We start from the raw sequence: 24,939 nt of genomic DNA, 5'->3' as shown, positions 1-24,939 counted from the left end.
TGAGAGCAATAATAGTAAAAGTAATCTCTGAACAGTGCTCGTGTGTGTTCACGCATGTGCATGAGAGTTAAGTTGCGTGTCTGTGCTGCACAGCTCCCCCTTTACTAAGCTCTCAGACAATTGATGGCTGCCTGCCCTGCAGGGACTGTCAGGGTCACAACACACCGGATCTGTTGATACTGTGTTTAGAGCCTACAGGAACTGTAAGGATGATACACAGGGAACATGGGGGTGTTTCACAAAGCAGGATAAGCAAGTTAGTTAGATAACTTGAGAAGTGTTGAGACGTATCCTTTGAGATTTCCATGAATGTAATGTTCAGGTTTTGTTTAATGCATTCAGATAATTGTTATAATTAACAGGAAATAGCTTACTCTCTTCTTGTGTGTGTGTGTGTGTGTGTGTGTTTGCGATATTAGTTTTTGAGACACTCCTGGGTGGAGTGAGCCCAAACAGCTGTGATCCGTGGCTCAGCCATCGCTCATGCCCCCTGCTCTCTGTTCTCTGGCCTCCATTCTCCCTCTCCCCTCGTCTTTGGTAGCCCTTTTTCCTCCCTTCTCCAATTGGTGCCAGTGATAAATCTCATTTATGGCCTGTGGGCTGATTAGAGTGAGAGTGAAAAATGTGGAGTGGAGGAGGGGAATCAGGCCTAGGTAATACATTTGATTCAGTTCCTGCTTTCCCGGAATCTGGCCTTCATTTGATAATAGTTCATGTATTAAACATGACGTGGATGTTTGGTCTGAAGAGAAGGAGAAAGAACAAGTGACAATTGTTAGGATTATGTGGTCATAGTGTTCACCTCTACACTGTGACAAGAAACAAACCGGCCCTTTATGAGTATCCCATGTCCCAGCTAGCATCCAGACCTGGAAGCAATATGGATCTTTCCCAAGCCACATAAGAGCTCTGTAAGAGATGACTGAAATGCAGGAGAGCATGACACTCACTGGCATTCCTCACCACTTTGCCTTATGGATTTCTGTGGAAAAAGTGTGTCTACATCCTTCGGAGAAATGCAAACACTGGTTTCAAAATGGGGCTCATCCAGGAAGGAAATATGAGAGAAATATCAGTCTGCACATTGATGGGTGACTGAATACCATGTGCCATTGTTTCTGTTATCAGCTTGGATTTCTAAACAACCCCATGTGATGAACAGGGAAGCGAAACAGTTGTTTTAAGGTTGACATGCAGCCCGTGCTGTAAATCTTTTGGAGTAGCATATTTAGTAGAGTGATCATATATGCCATATTTTACAACCGCAGGCTTGTGATAAGCTAATGTTTCCCAACAGAGGGCTGTCCTGCCTGCATGGCACCCTTGTAGCAGACTTGAGGACAATGTTCTTATGCCTTTTACACAAGATGAGAAATTCGAATGTGTGTTGTCCCACGTTGACCCTATTTTACTGGGGTTAAAAATGCATTAAATTTGAATATATGATAGAGACTAGCAAGTTTCCATTTTCTATTTTTTGTCTCCTCACTTCTTAGTGCAAACTTGATTGCCAAAGTGATTTCAGTACTCTCATTCCCTTTTCCCTTCAGATGCTTATTGTTGTAAATACAGTCATTTCATTTTTATTTAGGGGAAAATCAGTTATGTAATTCACAACCTCACTGCAGGACTTTCTGCGTGATTTGTACAGGACTGATATGTTCTTCGCAGTCATGATCAGAGTGGAACAAAACAAATAACCAAAGTGAGTTCTTTGTAATGTGGGTGTTGTTCAAAACCAGAGAAAGGTAAACGTGGTGAGCCTTTTTAAAACTGTGCCTTCTCTAGGGCCCTACTGCTTTGACCACACATGTTGAGCAAATCAGTTTACTGTAACAACAGTTAAAGTTGAGGGTGGAGGCAGTCACAGTAAAACCCCAACCACGTGGATATTATCAGTGGCCACTTTAGTCCCTGCCTGGTGTGAGGGCACAGTGTCAGCAGATTATGATCTCTACGCACCACATCATGGGCAAAGCATTCTACCATTGTGGAAAATTAGCATTTGTCGATGGCTTTTCCTAACCCCAAAGTTTTAACAGTTTGGAATTTCTTGTCTTCGGGCCTATAAATGGCAGAAATGCAGTGAAAGTGGCCAATTTTTTAGTCAGTGTGTCCATCAGACAGGAGACGTATATTTGCATTTCTAAATGATGTTCTAAATTGTCCTTTTACAAACACACAGGATACCCTAAGGTCTATGGTTTGGGGGAGTTTACTGGGTTGTCAGTAAGAGTAAATATTTGCCATTCTTGTTTTCTAGAGGACCAACGCTAAATTGATTCCCAGGGCATTTATTTTAAATATATCCATTAGGGGGACAGAACATCTTGTTGATCACAGCCTATCCTGACACACAGCTGCGCATGTGCGAAATCTTGACCTGCTTACATGTATTTGCACTGTTGGCAGCCAGTTTATTTATTTATCTTAATTTACTTTTGTCCTTTAAAGAATGGTTCAATTTATTTCACTTGACATGGTCTAGTTGGATTTTTGTATGTTTCGCACAGTTTTTTCTCTAGTCTTCAACCCAGCTTTCACAGTTATAGAGGCAGTGTTGGAACTGGGATTTGTGAAAAGATTAAATGGATTCGAGCCAGAAGAGAATGGGTTCTGGCAAGCATTACCACACTTCTACTAGAGTAGTATAATATAGTAATACACTGGAATTCATATTTCTTATGTAGGTGGTATTGTTTACTTCCTAGCCAGACTGATAATGGGTTTTTAGGCAGTACAGTTTTTTATTTATTTATTAATATTTGAGTGTAACAATATGTCACATACCATTTTAGATAAAGATAACTTCTACTTAAATCTTTTTTTTTTTTTCAATATGACCAAGATGTGCAACAGGACACTTGTCAGTGCTCTCTGTTGGACAAACATGACTCCTTCTAAACATGTCCTCGTCTTTTCCCAACTGCAACTACTTACTTATCTGCAGACATACCCATGTACCTGCAATGAGCTAATGTACTTTGAAGATGTGTTATGTAGTGTCATGCTCACTATGCTTTTTTCTTTTCTCCAACATCAATGGAAAAAGGTTCAGCTTCATAGGAACTCTAAATCAAGCAGGGCTTCAGCAGGTTAGATACAGCACGGATGATTTTGTGCACACACACACACACACACACACACACACCAACACCAACTCAGACCAGGTCTATATGGTTTATGGTATTTATATTTTTACACTTATAAGCACACTGGAGACGAAGGCACACCAAAGAACATCTTGTTGAACGATCATTTTTCTGTCATGATTTCTGTCTTGATATCAGAATAGTGCATGGACCGTGAGGAGTAATTCATCCTGTATAGCAAACTAGAAAACAACTTGTATATATCATGCATGTTTGATCACAATTTGAATATCCCAGATGAGATTAGGAGAATTGGGGGTAATTAAAAGGGTCGTGCATCGTGGGCATTTGTTCTTTTTCACTTAGAAAAGCTAAACTAATCAGGGTTTTCAACCCCTTTGTTTTGTTGTCCACCTAATCACTTTTACATCATTTATCCCGTGAATAATTTTCTGCACAGTTTACTTGCAAGCTGTGGAGTTATTGTCTAAAGAGTACGATAGCAGCCTCAGTCCATCCCGTCAGTCAGTCAACTCCAAGCCGATGCCCACAGATGAACTGAGCTGAACTTAGCATAGCAAAGTGGCACAGACAGACGCAGACAGGCTCCCTGACGCTGTGCATGTGGTGCAATATTTTCACGCCTGCCAGAGAAGTGAGGTCAGTCTGAGTGGAGTTAGAGTACTGTCTAGATTTAAACAGTGGTAGGGCAGAGTTCAGAAAACCGAACCACTTATACTGTCTACTTCCCTCGCAGAATTTCACTGTCCTGTGTATTTCATCCAGCACAGAACAATGTGATTTTCTTTTTTTCTTGTTCTAAATTTGTATAAGGAGCACAGGCTATTTTGATTCTGAGATGCTGTACTCATTCAAGATGAGCTTCAGTAGGTGCACAAGAATGCATAATATTTGGATATGTACTGTACATCATTACATTTGGACAGTTGGACTCAGAGTTTGTCAGGCCGCAACAATCATGAATACTCTTGTGATGTGTGTTTAAAACCTGTCTGTTATCATCCACTCTAGTTATAGTCCAGTTGCAGTCCTTCCCTATGATCCCTGGTTTGCTTGTGAAATGTGCATCTGATAGCTTTTGCCCGGTGTTATGACTGCCTCTCTGAATAACCACGACTGAGAGGGGTGCGTAGGGGGTGGAGATTCACACACAGGGAACCAGCTGCCTCCAATCAGCAGCAGAATCTATCTAGGGGTCAGACTGGGTGAGAGGCAACAGCCAACGCCACCGGCTTGCCCTGACAGAAGGGAGGGAGGGAGCAAGAAGAATGAACATGAGGAAAATGGGGACATGGAGCTGTAAAGAGGGACCTGTGTGTGGCTAGAGTGGGATTGTGATGGAAATAGGAAAACAGCAGGCCCCTACTACAAGAAAACAAAGAGGGATAGTAATGGAAATGGGGAAGTAGCCAGTATCACTGAGAGAATACACGGCCAGTGAATGGAGGTGGTGAGAATATTAAGTGGGAGGTTGACAGAAATACTGAAGACGATGGTCCACATTTAGAGAATTGAAAGGGCTGATATGAGTAAACTACAGCATTAAGGTGGGAAGTATTTGATGCAGAGAGATAAAGCAAACTCTGTCTCTCTGGGTGTTTGCCACAGGGTCTGCTGTTTTCCTATTTGCACATTAAAAGCAGCATTGCATTTAGTGAGAAGTGTTATTCGAGACCCCACAGATAATAAAAAACAGCTCTGATTTATAAAGTATACAGCATAAATCCTGTCTGTCTAAGTTAGCACTTTGCATTTGGCTTCTTGGCTTTCTTTGAGGGCAATAGCGGCATTTCTATAATGTTGTTTTGTGAATGTTGTGCTTTAGTTTTAAAATGACACAGGAATGTACAGGTTGGATGGTAATTACATGCAAAAACCAAAAACTTGTGTAAATAGCGCTATGTCTAGCCCTTTGTATTTGCAGAATGCGTTGTATGCAAATTTGCTTAGGTAAAACAAGCTATTATCTGTTCACCTAACTAGTTCAACCAGAGCAAGAAAGGGCAGAGAGCCGTTCACAGCGAACATGTGTCATCATCTTCCCCTTCTGAGGAAATTAGATGACAGAGGAAAACGGGGCAAAGAGGCAGCTAAGTGGATCGTTCCCTCTTTGATCTCGTCAGCCTTTGATCTATTTCTGGTGGGTGCTGGTGGTGGCAGTAGAAGAAGAGGGATTTGCTCCCTAAATGAGTGTCATCAAGCAACTGTAAACCATTGTTTGTGATCTTTTTCCTCCTCCGCTCTTTGCATCTCTCGCCCGCTGTCGTCATTGTCAAACTCCTCAGTGCTCTCACCTTCCTTCTTTGCTCCTTGGCCCTTTCTCTCCCTCTGCCTGTTCCTTTATTTACCTCAACAAAGGCATCCTCTGAGCCACAAGAGCTCGATTAAGTCCCCCCTTTATGGATAAATCACTTTAATGTCTCATTCAGCTGGTGTTTGTGGGAAAAAAGATATTCATCATCATGGCAAAATTGTGCTGAATAGCCACTTGGAGTGGGTTGATGAGAATCTAATTAAGATTAATCGTTATTCCCTTATAAGTAGCTAAATCTTTGAACCCTGCCTTTCAGTGAGACCAGATCATTTAAATGACCGGCCGTTTATTTAATGTGTTCCTGTGTGCTGTCCCAGACCAGAGAGCCTCTTTGATAAATATTTGAGAGGGCAAAATGCAATAACAACAGGCTTTTAAAACCCAATTTGTTTCCATTTCCTGGTTTTTGATAAGACTACAGATTCAGTTACACAGTCATTCAGTGTCCTACTCGGTTACTGGGCTGTTCACCTCCCCTTTATGGCAATGTCAGTAATACTGAATGAAAATTCTGTTTGTGGGGAGGAGCTAGGAATAGATAGGTAGCTAAAGTCTCTGTCTTCCACGTATATGCTTAAGGGTATTTGTCATGCATGTGTGTGCGTGCGCACAGTGGCAAGTATAGGCCTTTTGTGTTGAAAAAGGTGCTGATTAATAATGTAGGCTGTTTTGAATGACAGAGCCTTGCGTTTCCCAGGGAAGTAACTTGTTCCTTTTATGAATATTTCATCACGGTAACTAATGAATCCAGCCAGTCTAGGCAATCATAACCAACTAACAGCCCCCTTGCTGCTCTGGTGTAAAGCAGCTGAGCCCCAGTCATTTCTAACGTGATTACTGGTGATGCTGATGGACTCAGATTGGTGATGAGTTAGTGTTGCGCTTGGGATTAAATAATTGTCGTCAGCCAGCTTGTTAGTATTGAAGACAAATGCACAGCAGAGCAGAAGAGTGACAGATACCAACAGACCTGTGCATGCCTGCACCATTACAGTACATGTGAGTGTACAGACAGTCCAGCTGTGTTACTTTCAAGGATGGATTACTGAATGGACCCCTGACCTCAGAGGGATGCAAAACAACCACAAAGAGACTCAAGACATCCCCAAAGAGATGCAAAATAACCATGAAGAGATGATTACAAAGGAACCTAAAATCACCACTGAGAGATGTAACAATTACACAGTTACAACAACTACAAAGAGAAAAAAGTCAAGTTTAGACAAATTTGAACTGGTACATAACTCATTAGAACTAATTCATATACTAATCATACATTGTCTCATAATCCAGTAATCCATTCCTTTTTACTGGCATTTCCACTCATAGGCCTGTCCACACTGACACTGCGTGACAGCAAACAGATTCAGCAGCAAAACAGCAAAAGCCGTTTCTACACTGGACCTATTTAGCCAGTAGTGCTGTGCATGTGACTGACAGAGCATTTGATACACAGAGATATACCCACACATTATTGAAATCTCATCATGTATTCTCATGTTATTTTATTGTTAACTGTCATATGGCCAGTGTGCAATGGCCAAAATGGAAGTGAAAAACTGGGCTAAAATGCCTCCGTTGTAGACACCCTATGCAGCCTGTGCAGCTGATTTTGAGAATGTGGTTGATCGCTATGAAGCAGGGCTGTGTTCAAGGATTTGCACAGTACCTTAAGAAGGATTTAGTAGTATGCCAGAGAAAAGCAATGAGACGGGTGTGAACAGGAGTAAAGAGAGGTGATGAGGTCACAGTTGACAACAGGACAAAGGGATGAGGTTAAAAGAATGAACCTTAATGTTTTTCTGCCATAGGACAGAACAGAAGATGTTTGTTTCCCATAGTTACACTGTCATCCACAAGGAAATGAAGTAGTGATAGGAGACACAAAAGGATGGGAGAGACTCTGCTCCTGTCTCGACCTTAGAAGAATTCAACATTTTCTCACTGTCCTACGCTTGCTTTTAGCTCTGCATTTGCTTCTGCATTTGAAGGGACACATGCCCTACATTCATGTTCTATAGCCAATATATATATTACCTAAATGCACACTAGGTAAATTCATGCTTGTGCAAGATGACAAAACAGCTGTACTCTCTTACATACACAAATAGTTAGTAGTTGCGTGTGGCAGTATGATTGTGTATCAACACTTCACATGTGTGTCTGTATTTGTGAGTGAGAGGGCACACGCGCCAGGCAGGGTGGTTGCTCTCCTCGTGAGCGTTAATCGTGACTTAGCAGCTTAAGGAAGTCACACTTCCCTGGATGAGCCCCATGTGCCCTGGCAGCCACTGATAGTCAGGAAAAGGCCACCAGCGATTCAACCAGGGAGTCCTTGCTCCCACAGACTGCGCTTTTAGCTCTCACCTAAGAGACACTTGCGAGCACATGTTGGGTGCTGTAACTAACAACACACGTAATAGACACACATCTTGTGTTTTTGAAGTGACAGAGCAGTGCTGCTTGTTAACCTCTGTCTGGCTGAACAGGCACAGTGACTCACACAGCCGAGGGGGAACCGGCGGCTTAAAATGTAGCCACATGGTTGAAAAAAACTGTTCCAAACTTTACTAAATCTTCATATTTGCAGCCCAGTCCCTCCTCTAAGATTTAGGCCCGTTTCAGTTTTTAAAGATTGTACAATTATTGCACATGAAATGGCCTAATCTCCCTGCAGAGAGCTGTTGCATCAGGCCACCCAGAGAGAGAGAGAGAGAGAGAGAGATGGAGGGAGAGAGACACATGGGAGGGGGCTGCACAAAAACCAGCAGCAACCTTTGAAGTAATTAACAGATTTAACAGATTACGTTGCAAGAGTGCGTCTCTCTCTCTCTCTTTACGCTGCTCAATAACACAAAAAAGTGTTTGGCTTTGAGTTAGGTTTTTCTTCTTCAGCATACAGGACATACACATTTTTCTTAGTAGTCTTAATACAGGTCATAAATTCAGATATTGACAAAGTAGACACATTTTTAAAATAACCATGCAGGGTTATAAAAATGACTTATGTGTGTGCTGCCTTTAGTTGAATGAGCTCCTTGTATGCCCTGCGCTGCAGTGGGCATGTTTCATTCTTTATCTTTTGTTTTCTTTCTCCCATTACTCTAACCCCCTTCTCCCCACTGATAGTTTTTCTTCATCGCCTCCCTCTTCCTCTCTGTGGAGGTTTGGAGCAGCAGGGGTTTTTGCTGTTTTCCGGTAATGAGAGGCCTTACAGGAAGAGGATATCTGGGACCACTCTTACAATGATCAGTATCGATTATCCTCAGAGGCTAGAAGGAGGGGTGGGGGTTAAGGAAGAGGGGACAGCAAAAGGCAGACATTTTTCTGTTGCTAAGAAACAGTAACTGGCATATTAGTGGTGGCTTTGGGTGGTGGGGGGCATTACGGGAGGACGCTGGAAAGAATTACTGTTTGTTAAGCATTGTGTTTAACATAAATCAAAGATGCATTGGTGGCGGTAAGCTGTGGTCTGAGGGTGAAGAGGGTGATGGAATAAAAACACGTCTAATAAGGCTAATCAGGATTGCGTTTTCAGCTGTCACACTTATTGATCAGATCATTTCATCTGCTGAACAATGTATACTGATGCGACTATACTACTGGGCAATTATGTATTCTGGCTTTCACATACATTGATATATCACTGAGTTGAGCTCTATCAAATACCCCTTTCAAACTTGTGTATGATGTAAGCTACTGAATGTGCTGTCAGACTGGGATGCCATTGATCAGGTAGTTGAGTCTACAAATGTAGTTTCATTAACATGACTAAAACCACTGAATTCAATAGAATCACAAAATTATATCAAATAAAGTAACTTAATTAAGTTTTGGTTTAGTTTCCTTGTCCTGCTCACACACTTACACTCACTTTCTAATCCTGTTCCTCTTATTTTCCTTCCTCTGTGGGCTTTATTTTATAGTTGGGCTAATGTAGGATTATCAACCCAGGTTGAATACTGCATGTTAACCAATTCATATGAACTACAAAACAACATTTAGACTGCGTCACCTGTAGCCTGCATCGAATTAAAGGGGACAAAGACAAGATTTGTTTTGCCTCTTTGACCTTTCACCTAAATTGAACTGGCAAGACATTTAAGAAGCACTGATGCATCCAAGCCTGCTGTGTCCTTAGGGTGTTGCATTCAGTACAGTTCTGCAACACCAAACGGGCCTCACAGGGCTCTCAATACACACTCCCTGACCAGCCACGAGCTGCTTTGGTTTCCTGTCTTTGCCTTCATCTGGACCTTGGAGGCTGGAAACTGTCCATACATATTCAGCAAATATTTAATATCCTTTTGCTTAAGACCTGCTGCCCAGGATGTTTGCCAGTCTGTTCTTTGCGTTTGGGCTTTCCCCACATTTGCTTCACCCTTATCCGGACAGTATCATACTGGCAGCCTGAGGGTAAAATGGCCTCCTTTTGTGTGTATTGGCTATGTGAGTGGTGAATATGTTGGGTCAGGTCTTTCTGTTTCTCTCTCTCTCTCTCTCTCTCTCTCTCTCTCTCTCTCTCTCTCTCTCTCTCTCTCTCTCTCTCTCTCTCTCTCTCTCTCACACACACACACTACACCACACTCACATGCACACACTCCAACACACAAAGGCCCTCTTATTTAGACCCTCATGAACTCTATTAGGATTTATTACCTCAGCTTTGTCCCCAGTGAACATGCCTGGCCTATGTTCCATATTGGGGGCAAACTGGAGGAGGGAATGAAGGAAACGAGAGGGGAAGGAAGGTAACAGTTTGATTAGTTTGGGGCAAGGGAGTGTTACTGACATTACACAGCCATGCATTGTGGAGTGCTGAAAGGTTGGACTGATTCATCTGTCAGACTGGTTAGATTTGTGGGATATTTGTTAAGCTTTCAATCTGGAAGTAACATAGAATCAGTCATGGTTTTTTGATATTTTGCAGATCTAGAGTCTAAGTGCTCATACAGGGATAGTGAGCTAAAGCTGACTTAAACTTTCATCAAACCTTTGCAGTAGGCAGCAGAAGTACAAGCTTGCCAGCTTTTGACTCCAGTGTTTTTTGGTCTCTGTGTGAAATCATATCAGAACAAAGTAGGTCATTGTGGTCAGTTTCCCAATTATAGGAGAGCATGTCTAAGACAGATTGAATGGGAAAATCTGATTTAAATGTAAACAAAGGGATAAACCCAATGTAAAAATCCTGATGTTTGTAAACACTAGTGCAACATAAAAATATATCCCTGCTTTTATATGCAGCATATCACTTTCATTTTGCTATTTAAATGTGTGTGTGTGTGTGTGTGTGTGTGAGAGAGAGAGAGAGAGAGAGAGAGAGAGAGAGAGAGAGAGAGAGAGAGAGAGAGAGAGAGAGAGAGAGAGAGAGAGAGAGAGAGAGAGAGAGAGAGAGAGAGATAGACTGTTAGCATTGCAGGAAGCTTTCTGTCTGTGTCCAGACAGTCTGGTCTAGCAGGTCAAACTTGTCATTATATCACATATGCACTGTTTGAGTTGTTAAAAAAAATTAAAAAAAAAGACACACACACACACACACACACACACACACACACACACACACACACACACACACATACCCCTACGAAAAAAGGGCATGATGCCTGATTATGCTTTATAGTTGTGAAAATGTATGGTACTGTCAACATTTGTTTAGGTTTTCAACATATCTGCCTTTTATATGGTTCACATTGTTATCAGCCTCCCAATTAGTGATATTTAATTGGTATTCTGATGAATGTGAAACCTTTAGGTTGTCAGTCAATAAGAATATAAGCTCACACCCTGCTTTATGAATAAGATCTGAATTCAGTTTGTGTCTTGACAAAGGCAGCTAGAGTCAGTCTTGAAGTGCAAGGCCAATTATCTGTCTAATTTAATTCAGATAAAGATAAACGTAATTATGTACTGTCACATGCACTAACATTTATTCTGATTTAATGTATTTTATTCTTTAATTTCATACAAAGTTATTTGTGTCTTCAAATGACCATGTGTAGATATATTTATATTCTATGGCAGGTTTGTTATGCTTACTGTGACCCCTGCTATGCTTTTGTTTGTCCTGTGTTTACAGTTTTTATAGTGTCTGTAATAATGTGTTTATATAAAATTTATCCTCTTTCCATTGTAGGCCAGTGTTATAGCTCTTTTACTACTCACAATGCAAGAATAATTTTAAGTTTTAATTAGAATATGTTCTAAAAGATTTGAAATTAGCCACAACCTATAATGTTACTCTTCCCTTTTTAGGTTCCTTCACTGTTTTTTAGTTAAAGAAGCCATAAAGGTCTAGCATTCGACTTTAGTGACTTATTTACTAACCTTTGCTTTTTATATACTTCCAGTATTTTGATGTGATATTGATCGCTATGCTGTAAAAACAGCTTTTCTTACGTCTCTGCCTTTCCTCTACGCCCCCTACCTCTCTACTGTCTGCCTCAGGTCATGGAGAGCATTTGCCCTTGTTAGAAGTACTACCTAGGACACAGCCAGCACGTGGGTGGCGGTCAGAGGGTGCGTAGCCTAAGTCAGCTGGTGGTCATGTGTGAAGCTGTGGTCTGATGCCCACCCTCCCCTCAGCGCTGGCCATGGACGGGGAGAACTACCTGCATCCAGAGGGCCCTCAGCTGGACAGCAGCTTGTTCTCAGTGGCCCCCTCTAACATGGAGGTATATTATTGCATTTGTTTGCATCCATATTCACTTAACTTACATTGGTTTGTTGTTTTGTTGAAAATATTAGTCAATTAATAATTGTACCAATGTTTATTACAGCAATCCCAACAGATTTTGCTTAAATGGATTTAATTATGTAGTAACTACACAATGTTGCATTCATACCTTGGAGTGCTGGATATAAGTGTTGAATGAAATGGTGATAAAGTTAAACTGGGTTGAACATTGGCTTTTTCTTTCCATTTTCCCTCTATCTCATATCCTGCATCATGGGTAAACATAGACTTCAACAGTTCCTAAACTTAAACATACAGCACCTCAAATATTTACTATTAGACATCTGAGCACTGGTGTATGTGACATCTGTGTGGTAGAACAGTCATCTAGAAATGTGTGAGAAAGGAAGTGTTGCTGCTTGTGGTATTACTTGCCAGGCACAGCTGCTAATGAATGATTTTCCAATTCCCATGTAGAAGAGAGCAAATATTAAGAAGTTGTGCCACCCAAATTTTCTCACTTTTCCCTGGTGTTATACAGGCATGCAGATAGTTTTATGTGCCATGGTTTTAAGATAACTGCCATCTGAGATTCCTACTGTGACTTTCCATGACGATAAACAGAGTTTTGTATTTGGTACTCACAGTACTGAAAAAATACCTTTGGATTCAGGTTTAATTTGAAGTACTTTTTGTTGAAGAAACCAAAGTCTTCGAGCACCACAAACAAAATTCCATCAACCACCACTGTAATGAATTAGTAACAGAAATTCTGGAGAATTTCTGAAATGTAGACACAAAACTGAAACTCTCTGCCTCTGGAAGCCTCTAGGGATAGTTGTTTTGTAATTTAGCTGAAGTGACCATTTAAGGGCTTACACAGTCACACTGAAACAAAGTGAAGTCAGCATGCTTTCTGACGTCAGTTACATGTGGTATGCAGTTCTGGAGATCATATGGAGAAAACATGTAGTTTGAGGTTTGTCTTAACATCCTGGCCATAGTTTTTCACCAGTGCATGGCAAGGTGCACTGGTGTGATGGTGATGATAGCATTTTCTTTGTCAAAAGATGAACCACTGGAGTGACGAACACACAGAGCCTGTGCTGTTCATGTTTACCCACTATAGGAGAACTCTGTTGCACTTAAAATCAAAGCATGACAGATTTTTATTTTGTGTGTTTTAGAGTTCAATATACGCGTCCTCTGGATCCTGGGGATCCTTTTCTCAGCAGGCTGGATACAGCATACACTGCCCTATGCAATCTGGAAACCAGTAAGTGTTTACAAACTCACACACATTCACAATTAGCGAAGAATGATAGTATATCAGTTGAAAACATCACAAAATAAAGACACAGCATCTTTAAACTAATGTTATGCACTGTGCAGTAGTACATGGCAGTTGAGAGGCATGAAGAGATTGTTCCATAACAAATACCATGTTCAGTTCTCACAACACGCACTGTACTTTAGATTGAAGTCTGTTAACCGTTGGAACTGGGCGATAACTACCCACATGAGTTTCACCCATAAGCTAAACAAAATGTCCCAAATGTAGTTGTTGCAAATGTGATGTTTGTGTTGTGGGTGTCTTGCAGATGGTGTGTAAATTTGACTAAAGCATTATTAACTGAGACAGCCACATCCACATGACAAACAAACTTACTTCCTCTTTAATTGTAGACCTTCTTGATATGACACGGAGATGCAAAAATAAACTGCATTCAAATCATTAAAAGGAATACATGTTGTTACAATCACTGTATTAATATTACACAGGACAAATACCATAAATTCACAATTATGCATTTATGGTGTTTGCTACATAGTATGTGTCCACAGGACTATTATAAGATATAAAGTATGAAATAATTAATAAAGTTGCTAATGAATTGTATTTGAATATTTCTGAAAATCAATCTAAGACTGTGTGTGTTAGTGTTTGAACTGGAAGTGATACTGCTTCATTCTTAATTTAGTAAATCTCAGGCTATGTTTTTGTGCAATGATTGATGTGATGCTTTAAAATGCGCTAAAAAATGTTTATGCACCAGCCCACATTAACACAAAAGTCTTATTTTGTGATTGAAATACATGGAATTTAAAACTGTCACTGTGAGGCCTAAAATGTTTCAGACATTACTTTTTGAAATCTTGTGTTGACTTTTACAGTTGATATGATCCCATTATGTCATTGCTGACAACCTGGAGTGACCAGAATACAATACATCTTCTTAACTTGACTCTAAATTACCAGCTTATGTCACTGGGGATAGTCTCCTTTATCGGACATGTTTCATTTCCTGTGATGGGGGGCCTGACGTCAGCTTTAATGGGGGGCTTAATCGCGACATCTTGCAACGCATCTCTGTTTTTATGACCTCACTGCTCAATAAGAGGTGTTTGTCTCTTTCTTCCCACACAAGGTGTGTGTCAAAGGCTGTGCAACACCTTGTCTGCATCAGCCTTGTAGAGTAAGCAGCTCTCGACCACGCAGAAGCAGCTACAGTCTGTGTCAGTGTCTATAGATACAGCATCCGTTGAGCCACAGTGGTGCTGTGCACTTGATGGATTTTGACAGAGATCACAGCCTAACACACACTGTGTGTAGTTGAAAAGCAAGTGTTCAACACGTTTTCCCACATGGCATCAGGGTAGTGGCTGCTTGTCTGACCCATGCTCAGCTTTAGTGAACAGGGATTTCTATGAGAGATGAGATTTTAATTGAATGTTGTTGACATTTATACAACATAGTTGAATAACTTTGATGCTGTTATGACACATGTGTGAACCATGTGTCACAGTTGTGATACAGGTTTCCTTTCTTACATCAATAAGCTCTACCATGATACGTGAATTGCAGTGTCTCTTTTGTGATTCCATTGTTAAGGACTTTATTTTATTTTAGAGGAAAAACCTTTCATGTTTTTAGAAGTGAAACTTCTGAAATGACATAAATTTAGTCAACCTCAAATGTGTCATACTAAACATAACTCAGAAAGTGTTTCTTTAAGCAGTGGTGTTTTATGTTGTTATTGCTGTTTTCTTCTTTGTTTAAGTATCAGATGACGTGAGAGCTCAGTCTGTGGTTTTCAGGTTCACTCAAAGTGGAATTTTCTGACATCAAGCTGCTTATATAAGACCCTTATCTCACTCTTCATCTTACAACATACAAATATCACAATCAAAAAAAAAAATCTGTGGTTTAGAACATGAATGGTGTGACTGAATATCATCTACCTCTTAATCATAGTGTTATAAAGGAACAATGTCCTGTGGTTTAAAAAGGTGTTAGTTCAGTTGGTAAATGTTTTGTCCCTGAGTGACCTAGCAGACATCTTCTAAGTTCTTTTAACAAAGATCCAGGACTCTGATCATGAGGTTTTTTGTATCTCCTCTGAATTTGACCAAGGTATTACAACTTTTTTTTTTTTTTGCCATCACTCACAGTCATCTATCTACATCTCTGCTTGTGTTCTTCACCCAGTTCAAACCTCCTCAGTCACGCTTCACTTTTTCTGAAAGGTAGTATTTAAAATAAAAAGTCAGTTCTGTTGTCTAGTGTCCACCTGATTGTGTAAACCCCTTCAACTAAAATGGCCTTATAATAGACAACAGTGAAATCCGTAAATTAGTAGTAATGTGTCTCTATAATTGGTGTTGGCACACAGCAAGGAGCATGGCTCTGCACCAGTGAACGAGCGTTTTCCTTGGATGCACTGAGGTTATTTCCTCATCCTGTTAGGTACCCTGGTGACTCTCCGAGCACCCTGCTGAGGGCAGAGACACAGCAGAGGGTGTACCGTTGCCAATAAAGCAGCGCACTGCAATCCTGGCACCAAGGATAACTGAGCCTCATGCAGGCCCCTGCCTGCTCTGAGCAGTTAGATGATGCCTGCCTGCTCTGAGCAGGTCTACAGCTCAGCACACCTGCACATACACCTGTGTAATATTTTGTCACTTTATTTTATGAAGGCACACATAGAAACACCTTTACGATCACACAAACGTCTTCATTCAGGAGTTGCTCATCTTTCCACTTTCTTCATACATTTCTCAACTAGTTGATCATACAGAAAAAACAGACCACAGTGTTATTTAGATTATGGAATTAATGCCAGCGAGACAGAATAAAGATTGATGAGGCACTCTGACCACTATCTATCATCTGTCATCTGTCATCCAATAACAGCTACCAGCCTAAGCTTATAGCTTTTCCTTTATCTTGATGAGTCTCTCCAGCCATCTGAAGGCAGTAGGTGTCTGTTCCTTCTGCAGTTACTAATTGACTATTTGCACTGTCTAGGCATAATTGTGTACTACAGATCCATTGGTTCAATTTGCGGACCCAGCACCAGACTGTTATGATATTTTTTTTGAATAGTGGGTCATGGACAGGGGAATTGCAGCATAACTGTACATTAATATATAACTGTGTGACTGCTGTAACATGACATTAAGTAGACTACTGCTCCTATCCAAATTGAACATTAAGAATAGTTTCAAATCATATTTCATGTTTAATAGTAGACCACATTTTGAATTGAATTTTATTTCTGGCACTGTGATGGTATTTTAACTGCAGATGAGACAGAAAGCAGCAGATCGTGAAGCCAGGTTAAAGCTGCGCAGCATTATGCACTGAAAACATGGAGATCATAACACGTGGAACATCTTCTTAGCAGTATTATTTGAGCTGCTGTATTTGCATTTGCAACTCAGCACGTCCCAGACAATAAGTTTCCTCTGAGGAAAATTCTCTACAGGATTCCCAAAATGTGAGTACGTCATGGTGGGAAGCAGCCCTGTGTTTAAAGGGGATGAGTAGTGAATCTCATTGGCCACTAATGTGCCAAAAAAATGTGATAATGAATTGTATATGCTGACCACTGCAAAAGAAAAATACAGTTTAATGCAGGACAAACCTCCACAGTGATTGTTATGTTATTGGACTGCCTAAAATACACTGGGTTTTCCTGTTGTGTTCATGTTTTCTTTTTTTACAAACATATTTAAGAGGGAAAATGAAGTTCACTGTTTTGAATCTTTTCAGCAAACAGCAGTAATAGTTTGTGGTTAGGTCTGTCCCACACAGCTGAGTCTGGGTGTTTACAGCAGAAAAATAAGTAACAGACCACTGATCTGCTTCTATTTTTATGTCTTGTATATTTCTGATTGTCTGTGACAGTCTTTAGTTATCAATCTTGAAAGCTCAGACTGTGCTCTGTGGATATATAGGACCACAGTACAGACCACATTTCAAAGAGATTTTACACAGAAACATCAGAGCCTCTTTCTTTTACCATTTTCTTTTTGATGCAATGAGACAGTGAAGCTTGAGGTGAGCTTTTTGATATCCCTTCTCCAAAGTTTAGTATGACCTGCTGCCTGCCATTTCTGTGTTATTCTCTGTTGATACTGCCCGCAGCCAGACTGGAGTGTTTCCCAGTGCTGTTACTCAAAGTGCATTCATTGCACAGTGCTGATAGCGTGAGAGTCAGGCTTCATGGTAGTGCTTATGGAGGAAAGGTTCTTCCAAAGAATCAGCAGTTGGTTATTGTTTGTTGGCAGGGTTTACAATATAGTCTCAAGTTGTTCAGTGAACTCTTTGATAAACATCTTAGTCTTCTAGGGAAGAAGCACAGTGTTGATAGTCACTATGAAGGGATTTTGTTTTCTCCATAGTCAGCTTCAAGATACCTTTGTCTTTTGTTGAATTCTGTTTAAATTATCTTGGTGCAGTCCTGCTACTTACCTGAACGTAAGGTATGTATTACATGTAGCCAACATATTTATGTTATATCAAAATGCTATGAGGGTGGGGCAACCTGATAGCTGAATGGTTAGGGCGCATACCACATGGGCCTTAGTGCCCTGAGTAGCTGGTCCCTGACTCAACTCCCAATCCGGCCGGACCTTTACTGCATGTCATTCCCCTACTCTCTCTCCCGTTTCCTATCTTCTCTTCACTGTCCTTTCCAAAAAAAAAATCTATGAGGGGTCAGTGACTGAAACATCTTCACTTGTTTGTTGCTTCTTTCTGAGAAGTAAGAAATTCATAGTATTTCAAAAACATTAAAACTTGTACCTGGAATAAGATTTCACCCTAAAACACTCATTCTGTTAAAAGCTGTTGCCTGGTCAGAGTGAGATGCTGTAAAACATGCTATCTGTTGCATAAGAGGGGTGATTCTCACTTTTTGTTAACTAGCAAAAGCACTAATGTAGTGCTCTTTCTGTTTCTGTCTCCACAAATACATAAAAGTCCCTGCTAATATAAGATGATGAATCAATTTGTCATTTTGAATTTGACCTGTGTGTTCTGAGTAATTTCAAGTTATACTGCAGTATAGGTGTCAGTGTGTTTAAGCAGCGTTGACTGGTTGCTAATCAAGCATGTTTTGAAGAGCAGCACTCACAACAAACTGCATCAGAAAACTTCATGATTGAACCACTTTGCAATGTTTAAAAATGTACAGTAGTTGACATTTTAAGCCTTTAAATATGAGCATTACTTGGGAATAAGTCATTGTTAAACTTGATTCTAGCCAGTTGTTAGATGATTACCTGATATCTTTGTAAACTCCCACTGATGGAAGCCAAATGTCTTAAAACAACATTATTACAAGCTAGGCCAGTATGTGTTTAAGATCAAATAAAAGATTGTGTAACAATAACAAGGTTCATGTGACAATATATACACAACTGCAAACTGTGTAGTATGGGAAGGCTACATGTACACTGTAAGTCAATCAGCTCCTTTGGCCAAGAGCCCTTAACCAGCTTTGTGTTGTTGGAAAGCAGCTGATGCTGGCCTGCCAAGACTTCTGCTGTAATAATATCACTGTCATATCACTGTTGACTAAAGGGCCAGGAGGGGGATTTCCAGTGTGGATGATTGTTACCATTCACTGAGCTATGAGCTTTCTGAGAACTAAATTGATTCTTTACCAGTATGATCTCATGACCTTTTTGTCTAGTTTATATTTATCGCTTATGATCATTCTAATTAACCTTTTTTTTTTTTCCAATGCGTAGGTCAACATTTAATACATTTAATTTTTTATTTGCAGAGCCATAGCAGCCAAATGTTGCCACCAAAAGTTTGTGGTTATTTAAAGATGACTTCTTTAAAACAGATACTGTTTAAAAATAAAACATTTGAACATGGAAATCGTTAACTATTGAATTTTGCTGCATGTTGTTGTTTTTGTTGTTAAAAAAAAAAAAAACAAATCACACGAACCATGTTTTCATAGACTGGCTTCTATACGCTGGCTTAGGGCTGGCCTTTCATCCTCTTTTGAACTTAAATCAATCAGTCTCACTGATCTCTGGCTCAGGCCACAGAGCCAAATCCAGTGAATGGCTTTGGCCAAGCTCATTCCCTCTGAGCCTGATCTCTGGCACATGATTGGATGAGAGGTACATGGGACGGCGTGGGTACAGTTCCACCTTGACAGTTTAGTTTTGCTTTCATTTTGAGTGTGGATCCACCTTGTGAGTGTTGCAAGTTACATTATGATGACTTGTAGTTAGTAAGAAAATGAAAGTATCTCCTGTTCGGGGATATGAGTTCTTTAAACCAGTCTCTCATTCTAACACTGGGCTAAAGGAGAATGGTTGGTATTAACAAAAAGTGGACACTGGATCTTCACAACAGGTTGGAGCTGTTTTTGTTCCCTATCGCTTGACTTTCTGTAGAGCTCTCTCTCTTTCCTCTCTCTCTCTCTCCATCTACATGCCTTCATTTTCAAACCTCTCCCTCTTTGTGCTGTGTTGTACCTATGTATATGTGTATTTCTTATCCTTCTTTTATCTTTCACAGTTGAAGGTTTTAGCTTTGAACACCTCAGTAGTGTTTGTTTTCACAGTTCTTCATGTTTAGGTACTGGCGTTAGCCCATTCCATAATTAAAGTGTGTTGTCGACAAACAAAACTTAACGTTTTCTCTCCTGTTTAGTTTACGGGACGTGTTGGAATTGATAAAACTATGATGTAGTGCTGTGTTATAGTGTTGGATCACCCTGTTTTTGGTATATCAACACTATATCACCATCTAGTACTGTTTTGACTGTGACCACTTAATCACATGAGATGCTTTTTAGTGCCACTTTCATTTCTCTATTGGAGCTTCTTATTGTACAGTGGTGGAAGGCTGTGTACTTGTGCTTGGCAGTTGTAAGGTGTAAATTTGTATGAGGGTGAAGAAAACAGCATGTGTCAGTCTAACTTGGGTAAGTAGCAGATAAACACACTAAACCTCTTCTTTTCTCATCCAGGCAATACCACTTGAACAGCAGCACTACCACCACCACTCCGGATGTGCACATGGACATGTACTCGGGATTCCCTGATGTGGACTTTTCCCTCAACCTCCCTAGAAATGGAGATTTCCCCCAGGTTGGTTTGATACATCTGGCATCATGCATGTTGGCATATTTATATTTGCGTTAAAGTAACACACACACACATTCATTGTAATCCCCACAAGAGCCAGTATGAAAACAGTCATACCTACTCAAACACAATTTGCCATGCCTCCCACCCACTTCTTTCATCCCGTCTTCTGTGTGTATTCAGCTCAGCTTAATTTACCATAGAGCAGCCTGATTAAAGCCTAGTGTCGTCTAGACGACTGCAGCAGTACCTGCCCCATGCCTGTCAAGGCATGTCATTAATAAGACACTGTAATTTAACATTCTTCTACACTTCCACACCACATCTTCACAAATCAGTGTAATTTTCAGTCGCACTTGGAACGAGTCCACAAAGCAAGATATGTTTCTGGAACGTTTTGAAGGTGTGAGAATATTCTTGAGGTGTTCTTAGGCTTTTGTGAATAATTTGGTGTCTTTAGGATTATCACTGCCCCGGGGATACGACTATTAGAATAGGACAGCCGTTTCAGGATGGGAAATTCTTGTGGATGTGGAAGGTGAAATAAAGGTGCAGCCTTCCACTCACTCACATATTTAGCCCACAATTCCAGATCGTTACTGTCCATTATTTGCATTTTCTAATTCTGTGCACTTTTGTGTCCGTCCAGCCAGTTCCTTATAGTAATTGTTGTATGAATAGGAGCCAACTGTAATGACACAGACCAGTGAGTTTCTAATCTGAAGCCTATTTGGGCTGAGCTGATGGGCTCCTTTATGGAACCATATTAAAACACAATATACTATGATGATGAGTTTCAAAGAAGGGCAGTCATGGGTTACCAAGCAAACCGGCAGTATCCACCTCATCATTAGCCTGCCTGACAGTAGAAAAGGCAGAGCACTCAGGCGTTTTTCTTGGTTTAACATAAGGCCAGAGCAGTAAATAATAAGACATGGGGTGAGATGTGACAGCAGTCACAAGGAAAAGGACATTTCTTACCTTGATTATGCATTTTTAAGTCTTTTCACTGTCCTCACAAATTCATATTGTTGTGTGAAGTTTAGTTCTTGTTCAAAGAGCAGGGACTAGTTTAAAGTGAAGAACACTGTTAGTGGTTCTAATAAAAAGTGAGGTCTGAGGATTATCCAAAATAACCTAGACATTGTTTCTGGAAAGATATGCTCATGTTTAATTCAGTTCAATTCTGTTTCATTTACATGGCACCAAATTCTAACATACATTATCTCAATTCACTTTACAGAGTAAGGTCAACATTTAACAAATCTCTGGACTCTGGGTGGGCGGCAGTCTGCTTCAACCAGTTGGGCTGATAGGAGAGAAATGGGGGAGAGAGGAGAAAGAGGGGAAGGGAGAGAGACCAGGAATAGCTGTATATACTGTTGATTTTAAGCACTATCAGACTGGCTGTTGTAATGATAAAAAATATTTTAGCTTTTCTGTGCTTTGAAGACCACAAATGAAATTCCATTAATCTCGGATCAGCATCTCTGAGAGAAATCAGGTTCCGAGTTGATAAAACTGAAACCACTACTATCTGCATTGCCAGATACATTTAAGTGCAAGTGGAAAAATATGTCTTTTTGTATTGAAGATTTGACCCATTTAAATTGAGACAGAAACTGAAACGACATCCTACAATGTTAAATTACACACTTACATTGAACCAGTACACAGTTGATTTTCTACAAATGAAAAACAGTGCTGGATAATGAAACCCAATGAGTGTGAGATAAGCATGAACAAGCAGTAAATGTAGGTTGTTTTATTACACACATCTAATGCAGCAACCACAAGACTTGAATGTAGTATTAATAAATTCTACATTAAATTAATTCTAATGGAAAAGGGGAAACAACTGTGTACAAATGTGAAATACAAATGTTGAATAAACCACTTACACTAACCACACAATACTATAAATGAGATAATTTCACACTGAAGGATTTTCCTGTCTCTTACAGGCTTATAGCCTGAGATAAAAGCTCAAGACGGCATTTAACAGTTTATTCAATTTGATGTTAAGCAAGGTTTCGCCAAATTAAGTTAGGTCCTTACAGGTGCACATTATTATGTGGCTGGCACAGGAACACTTGCAAGAATAGTGTGTTCTGGATTGGACTGCACACTCATTTTCACATTGACGTTCACTTCAGTTAAATATGGTAAGACATTCACACATAATGTTAGCACTTTTCAAGCTTTTGATGTTGGATTTGAAGCTGTATTAGACTTATTTATATATGCAGAGTTTGTTACACCCTCAAATTTCCAAACATCTCTGTGAAGATACACTACCAGTAAAGATTTTTCAGTTTTTTATTTAAATTTAAGCAGCAGAAAGTCCCATGAATTACCTTAAATGGTAAAAAAAAAAAAAAAAGGACAGTAATAAACTTCCTAAGGGGAAAAACGCATTCCATGATTCCATTTTAAAATTATATTTAAAAACCTTTATTATTTTTTTTGTCCTATGCTTTAATTTCAGAGTACTCTGACACATTACACTATGTACATTTCAGTTACAACTGGAAAAATTAGGGCGTTCTAAAAATATGACTGGTAATGTATACTGTAGTTAACAACCAGCTGAAGGGAAGCACAAGTAGACAGAAAAATTACACACAGGAGTTTCACTTCATGTTTGTGTCCAGGTGTGTGGATGAGTGCTATGGTTCTGTGGAAAAAAAAAGAAGAATGCTTAAAGTTACATGAAAATGTTTTGTCAGTATTTTAAGCTGGAGGGGGGATTTCAAAAACAAAGGCTACAAATGATGGCTTTCATACACAAGAAAGTAATGTGTCATCATGTGTGTACGTGTGGTAGCACGGGCATGGATTTTGTGATTCACGTGGGGTTTCCCTAGTTTTCCATCTGCCTGCATCTTCCTTACATCTAATTACAAGGGCTTCTGGTTATGTGATACATGTTGGATCTAATCATCTGTGTACATATTTAGAAAAGTGTGACATGACCGTTGTCATTTGTGTGTGTGTGTCTGAGTTTAAATTAGCTCTGTCATGATTGGTGCCTTCAGGAGCAGCAAGTTTGGTTTCCTGGCACTGGAGACGTGGAATGTCCTGGTGCCTGTGTGAGTGAGTGAGAGAGGGAGGGAGAGAGACATTTTGTGCTTGTGTTGTGCTTTCTCAGCTGTTCTCTCTGGTTTTGGACACTCCCTGCCATGTGAGGCATGCAGAGAAAATGTAAGTCACGGGGTCATCATGACTAATCCACCTCCTCACACTCAATCCCCATTTTCATCCTCCATTTTTCTCCCCATCACATGGCGACCCTGCCTGTTTTTTCCACAATATGCCCACAAAACAGAAAGCAGGATTTCTTGTCTTCTTTGTGTTATTGAACCGTGACAGCACCGAGGACATTTAGACAAGTGTGACTGGATACAATTTTTTATGTGACTGTTTTTTAGTGATTGTTTGTCAGGTGACTGCCATGTTTACCTCAGCCAGTTCCCTGTTTCAGTCAGGGCTGTAGAGTCATTTTGGTTTGCACAGCTTTCTGCAGTGTTATAGTTTGTTTATGCAGCAGAGCTCTGTTGGAATATCCTCATATTGTAAGGCAACACACTGTTGCAGCATGTGGACAGGATGTCTATCTCTAGATTGCTGGCGACTTGAAAACAAGAGCCAAATGTTTGTTTGTATTAGATTTAATAGACTTCCCTTTGAGACTCGATATCCCTTAGATTATCAGTCAATTGCAATATATCATTAGCTCACAACTGAAATAGAATACATGATCACTATTCAGTGATGTAGATGAAAGATGTTTTTAATAACATTCATTTAATGTAAACAATACAACTATGCTTCAGTGGCACCAGAAAATGTCCCATTCAGGTCATAATAAAAATTTCCACGGGAACTTTTTTCTTTTATCTTGAGAGGCATCATATTGATATATAATAATGTTGTAAATTAATTTGCAAGTAATTATAAATCAGTTGTAAATTGAAAAGATTTTGATATAATATTACATAGATCTAGGAAATCACTTTATGAAATTACTACAGTGTACAGTAATTGATTATATGACATGTCAGGACCAGATAGCACAGTACTCTCCAGGAAACTTCCCCAGAAACAATAGTTGCACACCTAATCCTTTCCTTGGAGTTACTGGGAAACTAGGGATGCCATAAAAAGCATTATCAACACACTCAGCGTGGTCACAATAAAATGATGATAAACAATGGAAACTTTGACAAAACGAAACTGAGGCTTCATCATATTAACTGATCTTTATTAAGTCTTTACAGGAATTAAGAATTGGCAGATTGTGGCTTCCATTATCTTGCTGAGCCATGCACAAACCAACAGAGGTAATTTTAAAAAAAATCTGGATAAAAATGCTACTAGTACCATGAAAAACACACTAGTGCTTTGCTTTCAGAGTAGTTTAATCCTTACTTTTC

The 24,939-nt window shown here is 39.9% G+C and overlaps 1 protein-coding gene across 4 annotated transcripts in view; it reads left to right on the top strand.

The window, feature by feature from the left end:
- Positions 1 to 24,939, top strand: part of si:ch73-63e15.2 (protein strawberry notch homolog 2) — a 61,265-nt gene that overhangs the window by 2,392 nt on the left and 33,934 nt on the right. For 3 of the 4 annotated variants that reach the window (XM_018670124.2, XM_018670122.2, XM_018670121.2), the window contains exons 2-4: positions 11,872 to 12,098; positions 13,288 to 13,376; positions 20,386 to 20,506. In XM_018670124.2, the coding sequence (XP_018525640.1) occupies positions 11,991 to 12,098; positions 13,288 to 13,376; positions 20,386 to 20,506 (318 nt within the window). In that variant the 5' untranslated portion in view covers positions 11,872 to 11,990. Of the gene's footprint in view, positions 1 to 11,871; positions 12,099 to 13,287; positions 13,377 to 19,571; positions 19,767 to 20,385; positions 20,507 to 24,939 lie in introns of those variants that run through there. The other variant, XM_018670125.2, reaches the window with a different exon arrangement.

The sequence above is a fragment of the Lates calcarifer genome, linkage group LG17 (assembly GCF_001640805.2).
Source record: "Lates calcarifer isolate ASB-BC8 linkage group LG17, TLL_Latcal_v3, whole genome shotgun sequence".
NCBI classification, from domain to species: Eukaryota; Metazoa; Chordata; class Actinopteri; family Centropomidae; genus Lates; species Lates calcarifer.
Note: the sequence above shows the minus strand (reverse complement) of the source record. Positions and strands in the feature narration are given on the sequence as shown.